General features: G+C 35.1%; 1 protein-coding gene across 2 annotated transcripts in view; it reads right to left on the bottom strand.

Annotated features, from left to right (window-relative positions):
- Positions 1-13,002, bottom strand: part of sema3a.L (semaphorin 3A L homeolog) — a 137,449-nt gene that overhangs the window by 12,497 nt on the left and 111,950 nt on the right. For both annotated transcript variants that reach the window (XM_018250610.2, NM_001085855.1), the window contains 4 exon segments: positions 11,545-11,636; positions 8,147-8,188; positions 6,885-7,042; positions 2,626-2,693 (listed from right to left, as the gene is read on the bottom strand). In XM_018250610.2, coding sequence (XP_018106099.1) covers positions 2,626-2,693; positions 6,885-7,042; positions 8,147-8,188; positions 11,545-11,636 — 360 coding nt within the window.

A 13,002-nucleotide genomic window follows, 5' to 3' on the forward strand; every position in this document is an offset into this window, starting at 1 on the left:
GAAAGACAATATAAATAATCTTAGTAATCCTGAAAAAAATCACTGCAAAGGGAGACTAAGGAAGCTCCCACCAGACTGGGATTATAGGATCTCTCTTAATGAATACAAGTCAGTCAAAATAACAGATCCTTTCATTGATTGCTACAAGACCACCAGTGTTCAGATAAGCATATCCCTAATTCCTAGCCTGATAAAAGAGCTACAAGGCTGAGATATGTAGGATACGTATTATACGTATTCCCCCCCCATGTAAATACTGAAGGATTGTGTTTAACTGCAAATCCACTTAAATTACAAAACCTTTGATTCAGTTTATTGTCCTTATTTTATTATATTTATATCATTCCAAAGTATTCTGCATTTACAGAGTTTGATTATTTTTTCACATCATTCCCTGGCCCAGATGAGCATACAGCCTAATTTCCTAGTTTCTTTTTGCTACAAACACACAGGTTAATATCATCAGGAGACAATTAGTCTGTATATATTTTTGACTCAAGCTAAAATTATTCACACTTTTGTGCTCATTTGTTTTTGGAAACCAAAGTTTAACCACAACTACAATAATCCCACATGTATATTCTTTAATATTGTATTTAGTTAATAGTACAGTCAGGTTTAGCTTTTATACAATCTTTACTGAATGCACAGTGTAATTATATTGGCTAAATATCAGTGAATTAAATATATAACAAGATATACAATTCCTGTACCCAGGCAACTGAACACTGGATGAAGCAAAAAAGGTTATCAACTTCTAGGGAAACGGGCTGAAGAATCAGCAATTCATCTGGGGGTTAGCGAGGTCTCCATTACCATACTGATGATGCTAAAGCACTTGTCAATGTCATTGACACCAGCAAGTTCTACACCCTGTCATTAGGCATGAGCTGTAAGATTTTATGGATGTGCCATTACTTTTAAATAGTTCTGTATAATTCTACATTTCCTCGGCTTTTAAACCAACTGAATGAGAGAAAAAAATAATGTTCTGTTTAACTCTAATTGCAAGCCATAATAATAACAATAGAAAACAGACAAAAGGCGTCTGTAATAAAAAGAAAATGATTGATTATAGCATTTTTCCCTCTGTGAAATGTTATTATGCTACTGTGCTTGAATGCTTTAGACAGCTCGATATAAGTGCTAAATAGGACAGTACTTTATGTGTGCTCTTTTAGCATTTATCAGTTCAAATGAGCAAAACCATGGGGCAATAAGTTACTTCTATATAAAAATGATAACTGCAACAAGGCAATTTCTAAGCATTTGACCCAAAAGAGCTACCAACTTTATTAACAAAGGTTTCAGATGATTTTGAAAACTAGCATACATCTGAGATGAAGGTTCTGATCCTTGAAAAAAGCATTCCTCTGTGCATTGAGACTTTCCAGAAGCTTCTTGAAGGATATTGCAATGTGCCCTTATTTGCCTACAGTAGCTGCTAACAGAGGACAACAGTGCAGTATAGTAAATAAAGTTACTTAATTATTTTATAAACACTGTCCCCAGTGTCGCTTTCTGCTACTTATTAACTTATACAGTACTTGTACTGTGTGAAATACTGTTCACTATGTACAATATCCCTTGTTGTGTTTGCCCATGTAACATGCTTTAATCATCAAGTAATCATCAGCTGTAAATTGTTTGGCTTTTGAATTTGAACGAATCCACCCAAAAAATAAGAGCGATCGTACAAAACAGTGGCACTTTACACCAGAAATATGGACGATACTATTGAATTCTCCCGACAAAAAAATTGTTACCAAATATACACAGGTTATTGCAAAGCTTGCAAAAAAGCCATGCTAATAAAAAAGGCTGTAGAGTTCTCAAGTCCAATGCACATGCTACCAAACTGCATACAAAATCTTGTTTATTATCCATAATTCCAGTAAAAATACAAGCTCTTATACAAACTAGTGCAAAACTGAACTTGCATTCGATTTAACAAGGCAGACACAAATATCAGAATACTGTTATTATGCATGGCAACAGTATTATAAGATCATATCACATACATTTTAAAATGTATGAAAATAAAATAAATAATAAATAGGAATTTGTCTGCTTTAGATACAAGCCTCTTACAACTGATATAATGTATGCCAGATTCTTAAATGATAGGGTTTTTGTCAGTGGCGTAACTAGAGCGTGCCGGACCCCCCTACAAAAAAATCTTCAGAGGGGCCCGATGGACTCTGATCCCCATCTTCCAACCCACTTCCCACCTTTGCCCCGCCCATGTCCCACCTCTGCCCCACCCATGCCCCATCTCTGTCCTGCCCACTCCCCATCCCAACTCTGCTCACTCCTGCCTGACTTGCGTCCTCCTTCCTCATCGCAGGTAAGAGAGGGCTGGGAAAGGAGGGTTTTTTTTATTAGATATACAGGAAGCAGACCCCACAGTCTGGTTGCCCGGGCCACCTTGTGACTGCGGGCTGACTGGAGAAAGCAAAAAAGGTTATCAACTTCTAGGGAAACGGGCTGAAGAATCAGCAATTCATCTGGGGTTAGCAAGGTCTCCCCTGTTCCCCGGGCACTCTTGTGACTGCGGGGTCTATTTACACCACTGTTTTTTGTCTAATATTTGTTGTACTGTACATAACTTCAGCAGTCACTTACCTTGATGCTGTAGGTCTGAACAATGTGTTAGGGGATCCCCGTTCCTGATATCTTGGCGCCTAGTACGTCTAGGATAAAAAAAGAATTAAAAAAGGAACATTAACATTTTTGTTTTTAGAATTAGATTATACATTACATTTTTGCAAAATGTTTTACACTGTAATTAAAATATGTCTTTCTCATAAGCACAAAAGCAAAGTTGTGAATAAAAATGATATAACTACAGTCATGTATACAAGGTCTAGTAATGGATCACAGCTCTTAGCCGAGAGTTAATCAGTGAGACTAATGGGACATTCCAATAATGCCACCTAACTATTAGTTCTTGCAATTGAAATCTGTGGTAATTTCACAGTCCACAAGGCAGAGAACATGGGATGTAACTTACAGAAGAGACAACAGCTGCAGAGACATTGCAAATTGCTTCACTTACAAGTCGCTGTTAGAACTGCCTGTCACTTTGCTAAACTCACCCTGATACTACAGTTCAATTGCTCTGATCACAATATTTTTGCCTCAAAAACATGGATGAACCATTATAAATACAAACACAACACACAATATGCAATTGCTATATACAGCTATTACTCACACACAACTAATTAATGTAACCATCGTGTGTTGGATTATTAAACGCACAAACAGGTGTTATGTATACCTGTACACTAAGGGGCATATTTATTATGCTGTGTAAAAAAAACAGCGGGACAATACACCACATATCGGCAGGCTTCGATGTGTAAAAAATGTTGTAACATTTTTTTTTAAATGACTTGTTCTGGAAGCAATGTAAAATAACGACGCTGGAGTTAACATGGTGTAAAATTACACATGCTTTTAACAATTTTTTTGCCCAAATTTCATTTTAAACAGCAAAAAAAATATGCCCCTTTGTACACACCCCAAGAGTTTATATGTGTGTGTTTGTGTATATAAAATATAGTGGTACTAGCCCTTGAAATGATTAGCTTGTAGAGTAAGCCGTATGAGTATTCTGCTTGGCATATTAATAAGGCAGAGCTCCTTAACCACCATTAAAGTTATCCCATAATAAAGACAAATGTTCTAAGGATTCCCCATTTGCGTAGCAGCAGGAAGATAGTTATTCAAGTGGTTTAACAGCATTAAGTCATGATTGAGGTTGGAAAGAGTGACTTCCAAGACACATCTGAACACATTTTATTCTGACACCACATGGTAAGCCATGGACGCAATGATGATCTTTTTAAATAAAGTCACATGGCAAGCCATCTGAGCCAATTGTCTAGATCTGAGTTATCTGTAATATGCATGGACAAAACAGTGCGGCAGTGGTAAAGTATTGGTACTGCTTATAGAATAAGTACAAATCTAAGCCAAATTGGCAAACAGATTAGTTCAGTTTGGATAAATTATGGCTGCTAGTGGGCTGTTCCTGCTTTGCATTGTGAAGTTAGATCAATTTTTTTAATCATAGGAAACCAATTTAAATGGAAAAACCTGCTGTTTTTTTTTTGTTTTTTTTTACAAAGTTTAGGTTTTCTACAGTAAATATGAGAAGTTTCTTTCACCTTCCTTTTTATAATACTGTCATTTAATGTTTCTTATCCAGTTCTTTTTACTTCTAGCAGCATGTTGTAGCACGATCAATATTGTGTTATATAATGTGTCCATTTGGGATGATGTGTGCAGCTTCTCCCAGAGCAATTGGAAATATTGATTCAAGTTAAATCTCCAGCATTGACTGTGGCTGGCATTCAGTTCAATAAGTCACGGCAGCATTTTCAAGAAGGTGTATATTTTTTAGCCTTTCTGACACTTTGCTGAGACAGTAAGCCTATAACCCGCTGATAAGTTAGGTATCCAGGATGAGAAGTGTCTAGCAATGAGGTTTGTAACATGATCTATATTGTATAGCTGACTTTTTAGAAAGTGCTGGTTAAATTGTAATAACTGTTATACATTGTATACTAGATACCCCACAAAAGCACACAATAGGTTGACCTATTGTTTTTAGACATAAATTCCTGAAACCCCTCACATGTGCTTCTTGTTTACTATTATTACTTCAGCAAAGAAATCCTATGAAAAGAATTCATGCAGATTATTTTAGTTTCCCATCTGAGGTTTTCTATTATTGTTTGCTGGTATCCTTTGGTTCTAAAGAATTCCAACAAAAGATTCCACACTGCCGGAAAGAAACTTCATTCATAAATAAAAGCAGAACAAACAAAGATGGGGTTTAAATGGCAAAATGTCATTGTAAAAAACCGCTAGTGGATTTGCAAAGTCAGGACACAGCAAAGGGGATTAGTCCCAGAACGGAGCTGTAAATCCGTTTCTAATCATCTCACTCAGCTTCCTGCATACAAAAGTCAAGTATTCTTGCTGGAGAGACACTTGGTTGCATCAGTCATGTCAGCTGTTATAGAGGGATAATAAGTAATTTTCTGCTGGGGATCAAAGTCATTTTGTACAAAAGCTGAATAGAAAGTACAGTATGCATTGTGTGGATCAAAAGATATCTACTAGATAGATTACCTCTCTATATAAAAAGAATGTATGCATGTTAGCGGCAATTTGTATGTTTGAACACAGGGGACTCAGCCAAACCACTGAAATCTTCAGCCACGCTTAATACTCTCACAAATGCAGCAAAGCCGTAGTGCGGTCTCGCGGTTTTACAAATAAGTAACCTTTTTGCACAGAATAGTTAAGGGATCGCCCCCTTTCAAACAGGCTGGTAGCATAAAAGGAACCACATTTTCAAGAATGATTCATGGGAAAAGCTTTGTTTTTGTTTTTTTCAACTGAAGAAATGTGGACCATTTCTGTGCGCTATTTATGGATATATATTTATAGAAACACTGAGGATATCAAACAAATGTCAAGTCTGAAAATTAAGTCAGCAGACAAGTTTATGAAACCTGACCCACAAAGCATTTGCATTTAGCTAAGTGATAACTTTGGAAGCTCTAAACTGTGTTGTCTGTGCCCTTTGAAACTGTAATGAATGGGTGGAGGCTAAAAGTGGAACAACTTCTGAAACAATTTCAAAGACAAGGAAATTGCTTTAATCACCATATCTCTACACCACCAGCTCTTAATTGCTATCTGTAACATACTTTTTTTTTCCCAGGGTTAAATATGAAAATGTTTCCGGAACACTCAATTCTGCTTTAATCAAACCACTATAACTCTGGCAGCGCATGTCCCTGCAAAGAAGATGCCAGCTCTAATGAACTCTTAACTAAAAGAAAGACTAAAAGAAAGGAAAAGATAAATTTTTAGACACTGTTCTATAGTTAATCCTTGTAGAATTTTATTTGACAGGCATATCAAGTAATTGTTTTGTAATCCACATATGATTGTATATAATATAGTTATAGTTTTTATAGGAAAATCTAAAATGTAGGTAGAGTTATAGGCTTAAATAAGATAAAAAAATAATTATTGAGAATATAAATTCAACACAAACGAATGGGTGGTGTAGTAGAGAGATCTGTAGGGAAATGCAATACACATGAATCCTCTAGAAGTAAATACCATTTCATGGCTATTTTATGCTAAATTACCTATGGCAGTAGGGCTAACTTACTTACAGAGCTACTAAACTGCACCAGTAAGATCTTTGTTTTTATTTTATATGGGGGGGGCACCATCTTGACCATCAAAAGAGATTACTACATTTGTCATTATGCAGAACATATCTGAGGATTGTACATTTATTATTCTTAGAACGTGAATAAGAGTAGCTTACGTTATATCAGTCACCTTTAGCTCTTTACCCTAGTTTGAATAAAGCTAGAGAGGGTTAAGTTTCCAAGTATTAATACTGGCAAAACATGCAGGGCAATATGTGAGAAAATTATAGCAAGTTTTGTAATGCTGCTACAATTTTTTTTTTTTATAAAAAAAAGCCAATTGAAATGCAAATTCTTTTGTTTTTATTAATGTAGATCAATTGCAAAGCACTTTAAAAATGTTGCTTGACTTGATTTAAATTAAATATTTTTATGTAAAACTAAAGACAAAGAAAAGCCTTTCATTCTGTTCTCAGTTTTCTTCAAGCATAAAGAACTTAATTCAGCTACTAGTAAACACTACTGGGAAATGGGAGAACTGTAGATAAAGCAGTGGAACATAAGCATTCCGAAAAGAGAACAACAGTATATACAAAAACTGTTCTGGTTTATAGGTAAAGAAGTGATAAAAGTGTAAAAATAAAATGCAGAGCAAGGCTGAAGTAACAAAATAAAAAGTTATGTGGATGTTATCACCTTTTAGCAGTAGGAAAGTAGCGTGAGCATGAAGATCCATCCCAAGCACAATAGGGGTCTCTGGCAAGGCAACACTCAGCACAAGCTTTTCCATAAACATCACAGCGGTGAAGCGGGAGTTGGGAAACACCCACTGACGAGCCAATGTATAGTTGTTGCTTTAAAAGAATTTTATTTTTAATGAAAATATGTCAGAAGAATTAGATAAGAAAACGTATATTTATAGCATACTATAGTATAAATCTATATTTCAAACAGCAATATACTGACACAGCCTTTTTTGCTGTGTGTATATATTTATATAGAAAAGTCTCAAGCAGGGACCAAAACTTGGTCTGGTATACATACATGTTCATTTCATAGAAAATTGGGTTTTTGTGCTGCTCTACTAGTTTAGCCACAAACACATTGAAAGGATGGAGAGCCCACTTCTATTACATATTATTTGATATTGAAATACTCAGTGTGCCCTCTGCATCCCTAAAAATTAATTCCCCTGCATTTTTTTCTTGTAAAGCTAGCTACACTATACCTGGACTGTGATGCCTTTATATGGAAAATACATGTATCAGATGAACCCCAATAGGTGCATGTGGGGACTTACAGAGACAAGGTGTAAGTGGTTACAGTTCCTATGGGATGTAGTTGTTTGAAAGAACATGATCACTGCAATAAGGCCATCTTTATGTGCAGCTGAACTGCATACATTTCATTTTTATCAACCTCTAGTCCTAATTACTTAACGCAAAATGTCAGATGTATGGACATTTTAGACAGTTTTAAAACTTTTCTTGCATGTTTCTTTTTCTCACAATAACAAAACATCTTACACACAATGGTGGGATTTGTTTCAGTTCTAGAGCACCTCTAATGATATTATCCAAACGTTTCAATAGAAAGAAGTCTCTGTTAAACAAATGCTTTCTTATAATAGGATTGAAGGAAAATACATTTCCTTTAAGAGGTTATTTTCCTCACACAAAATGAAACACCAGTTTTTGCATCCAAGAATAAGTCTGATATAAATTCCTAGTCAGTTAGCTGACATGTTTACATTGTGTTTACAACTTAATAGCAAGGCCTGCTCTAAATGATTTCCTTTTTACGCGGACTTTACGTTACTTTGGTAAATCCATCTTGTGTTTCAGTAAAGGCAAAGGACGTGTTATCCCAATTAATACTTCGTTCATTGCCAAGATGTTGTCAAGAGCATATAAAAGACATTCATGAAAGGAAGTGTAGTAAGGTAAAACACTGCATACTTGCTTTGTTGAAATCTCCATGGCTGAAATAGCAGTTGGCTCCTAGAAGAGAAAATACCGGGTAAAATGTCTTATTGTCTAATTTTCCAAAGTAAGTTAAAAATTTCCTGAAATTTTACGTTCACATACCTAAAATTAAGAAGGATACTTGGGGTTTCCAGGCAATTACCTGAAAATATCGAGCAATTTGTGCGTCAAATGCAAAAAGCTCATGTGATTCGAGTTTTTGCTCAATTTTATCGAGTCTTTTTCCAACCTGACTTTTAAAAGTTATTTTCTTGTTAAATAAAATCGTGGATGGGAGTTTGGGCAGATTTGTTGCACTAAAAATATGAGATAAATTTGAGTTTTAGTAAATACCCCCCTTAATGTCAAAGGAGTGGCGCCATTTTTTAAATTTCTGCACAGTTACTAAACAGTTTTCTGCCAGGAAAGGATTTCACAAATTAGCATATTTATCAAAACATATCAGTGAGTCAGTACATCAGAATGGTGTTCGACTTCATTTAGCAACTAAACACTATTCTGTTCTATTAGGAGTGTGGGGGGTTGTTCGCACGGCAGAAGTGACACCAGCAGAGATAGTAACACCATGGGGCAGATTTATCAAAGTGTTCAATAAGAGCTCACCACAGAAAAACGTAACCACTTTCTATTTATCCCTATCAAATTTTTAGAAGCAAATTTATCAATGGGTGAAAGAGTTCACCATTTCAGAAATACACTTCTAAAAATCCCATGGGAATGAGTAGAGAGTAGGTGAGCACACAACATATGTAGTAACTTATACAACTTACGTAGTATACTTTTTTGGGGCACTGTTTGAAAAATGTCTCATGTTGCTTAATACATTTAAATACTGTTTGAGCCTGAGGATAGGGATTAACTGAAAAATGTGTGAGAAGATATGTGATTTGTGCTGATTTTATCTTCAATGCAATTTTTGCCGGTGAAGTAAATGTACAGCCTCGCTCATGCAGATGTAATGGGTATGATATAACTATAAGCAAAATGACAAATTAGGCTATCATTAAAATTGTCTTTATCATTGCTATCATTGATACTCTTACTTCTATTTATTTACATGACATAAATGAAATTGTGGTTTCTGGGGCAATGTATAAACTACAGTAGTGTTAAGGTTAAATAGTTCTTTGTAAAGATACATCTTATCTGAAGTGATTACAGCTTAATACTCCAACCCACAGATGCACTACTCCATTAACATTCAAATGTTGGTTTCAATGGGGATTAATTTAAAGCTTTTAAACTTTTATAAGAGAGCTGAATGCAAAAGTCATGGGTCGGTGGATGTTAAGCCTGACTGAAACCTATTATACAAGGGTTAATACGCTGAAAAAGTCCTCAGTTTCTTGAAATGGAATTGTTAGTTTGTATTTACAGAAGGGTTAAACAGTCAGGATTAAGAGGATGCCCATTGAAGAGCAGTAGTGCTGAACAGCCACCAGTGCAACATTCTTTAAATCAACATTTACCCTATAGTTAACAGATTAAAGGGAAGTATGTGCATTTTTCTATTCAAACAAGTTGCTGTTTATTTTGAGCAAAAACAAAATTTTCATGTTTCCAGGGCATGTTCTTTCCTAAAGCACATGCTATCGACCCTGGATAGCTATCTATTGAATCAAAAGTAAATCAGGAGGGCAAGTACCCCCAATTATCACTGAATTTTTTATTAAAAATAGAGGCCTTATTCGTCATAGCCCATATGAGTACTGGCACACAGTAAGTTTTGTTATCCACAGTAAATCTGCGCTACTGTCAGTGTTAAAACAACATTTTCTTAAAACTGACATAGATGTAAATCGCTGGTTGGTAAACATAAGCATCATGTGTGCCTCACAAGGCAACTTTGGCTACTGCACAACGTGTATGTTTTACTAGTGTCAATTTACATTTATGCTTTGTGGGAATAAAACGTTGACCATTGTGCCACCTACAGTAGTGCAGGTTTTACAAAGGGTGGCAAAGCCTACTGTGTGCCAGTACCCTAAAAAGGAAGAAACTACATAACACAAAGATAGGGGCTAGCTGCCACATGAATGGAAACTGCTATAGGTCACATAACACCTTAATTCTCCCTAAAGTGATTTGGGTCAGGTAAAATATATCTACAATGTGATTTTAAAAGTAACACTTTCAGAGGTTTGATGGACCATACTTTTGCAAACAACAAACTAATATACAATATACAATGGAAAAACTCACCAAAGTGAGAAATATTGGGTACATTCTAGTTAAAATTGGCCAGTATTAATTGTAATGCTACTCAACCCCCAGCCAGGGTCATATCAATCTTATTTATTGTAGCAAAAGACTACCACCAGTATTATTATATAATCAAGTTTCTATCTTTACTTTGGGTAGTCTGATGTTTTGCTCATGTTACTATGGCTTGCAGCATTTGGGTTTCATTTATTTTTAAACAATGCAGGATACATTTAAACCAGAAATTCTAAAATACTATAAAAGGCAATATATAGATTTTATAATGTTGTGCAAATTCACTTACCGGAGGTGAAAAAAAGATAATGTTTATTAATTAATAATATTAGTAAATAATAATTATTAACATTATTAATGTAACAAAGGGAAAAAACTCTCTGTAACAAAGGAATCAGAGAGTTTTATAGACTTGGGACATATGACATAAGAACTTAAGGGCTTAAAAGGGCATTACTGATGGGGAGAGCATAGAGATATCATTCCACAGCACAGGAAAATAACTGCTCTCATAACAAATCAGGTGGTTCTGCTCAAGGTCAGGGTACTAATGACCAAGCTAGCTTGAGAACAGAATCCATCCAAATGGGGGGAGGCTCCCGGGGGCGGATTTGCATATACAGAATTTATTTCTTAATAATAAATATATATTAAGCTGATGACTAAGTGCTGATGACTAAGCGTAGTCTACCAAGTTTTATATTGAATTCCATAGTATAGCATAGTATGCCATATGATGCAAAACAATGATGACTGGCATTTAAGCTAATTAAAAGGTGTGCAACCACGTTTGCAAATGGTGTTTTGACTGCTACAATAATTTGCCTCTTTTTGTACTCAGTGCTGTCTAGCAAACATAAATTAGCCCATATTAAATGAAGATATTTTTTTAATGGAATTCTAACTGAGAGGTTGTGTTGTGTCAGTTCTATCGCTTTCTATTTCTTTGTTGGTTCCTACAATGTAAAGTATTGTCTAAAATTGAAAAGTTTTGATCTAATCAGTAGTGGTATTTACAGTGTCAACTTAAAAAAAAAACAATTGCATCAATTGCATTTATAATACATTTATTATACTTCTGAAAATATTTGAAAATTCAAAACAAATATGCATGAGGCAAAAAATCTCTCTATTGCAAAGTGTATAGTACTCACCCTAAATACAGTCATTTCTTCCAGTAGAACTTCTTCTAAATCATGCCAGGTCTCCTTGGGAACAGAGACTACTTTCAAAATGGTCCCCATATCTTAGAAACAAAAATAAAGTATTTTAGCTCACATAAGGTTATTTCAGGTTGATCCAGAAAACACACTATTGGATTTGCTTTAGTTATTTTAACTCTGCAAAAGTATTTATTAACTGAACGGTATGTGATGTTTTTGGGAACACAGGATATAAGCAAAGGTCACCATCGCTGTTTAATTTGGATCACTAAATCATTTTAGCTGGGAATAACTGCTATAAAACTTACACAGCCTAGAAACATAATCAAACAGAAATTAATGCTTTATATTAGAGAGGAATCATGATTCTCCATGGAAACTCCATCCCTTGTAACAGAATATTACTCATTAGGCTAAAGTAGAGGCAACATAAGAAAGAGGAAAGTCAGGATAAATTGCCATTTAAATAACACTAGAATATATTTTAAAGATGTATATGGTTGATTTGAAACCCTTTTAAATGCTAAACCCCATTTACAGCCAAATAAACCTGATTTAGTCTGCACTTATCTGCCAGTTTTCTAAGCTTACATGGGTTAAAACTATTCACTATTATTTTATTTGTGGAAGTATCTGTCATGGACTACAGTGCCTAACTATGACATCCTCAAACTTGTAGTCAGTTAAAATCTGTAAGTTTCTTTACTCTGAAAGACCTTGGAGTAATTAGCACAAAGTATATTTTAATTTCCTGGTTCCCAGCTTTTGTGACAAACAGTTTCAAGTAAGAATTGCTTAACCTCAGTGAAGACACCACCTTACCCTATTTCTAAAAGTGGGCAAAACCCATATTGGACCTTCAATTTTTTATACCCAGGCAATTAGAGACAATAACATCCCACACCATGGAGAAACATACATTGGTTCTACTTTACTAATATGCCTGTTTGCAAGACTCAAATTATACAGTAAGTCTGAACTGATTTTTCTGTATGGAGTGGAGAGGTGTAATTTGTACCCAATACTAAGTTGTGCAAACCTCTACGATTTAGGCTCTTAAACAATAGCAGAAATCAATCACTGGAAACTTCTAGAAAACCTTAGAGAGTAGTCAGGTGAGGTTACATTGCAGTTAGGAAATTCCCTTAAAATAGGTAAACATTTTAGAAATTGTAGGTTTATATTATGTTAAGCCCGTTACCTCTCATTATTTAATGGATCCATAAGTTGAAAAAGGCTTATTTCACATCGGCATATCATAGCCTGTTAAAACACACCTGTAATAGTTAGTGTACTGTGTTTTTCATTTACTTGAAGTGTAAGTCTGAGCACTGAATAGTGAGCACACTCCAGCCAAAAGGTGCTCAAACCTACTCTACCTGGTCACATGAAAGGGCTTATTTCACATCGGCATATCATAGTCTGTTAAAACAGATATGTAATAGCGAA

The sequence above is a fragment of the Xenopus laevis genome, chromosome 3L, assembly GCF_017654675.1.
Source record: "Xenopus laevis strain J_2021 chromosome 3L, Xenopus_laevis_v10.1, whole genome shotgun sequence".
Taxonomy (NCBI): Eukaryota; Metazoa; Chordata; class Amphibia; order Anura; family Pipidae; genus Xenopus; species Xenopus laevis.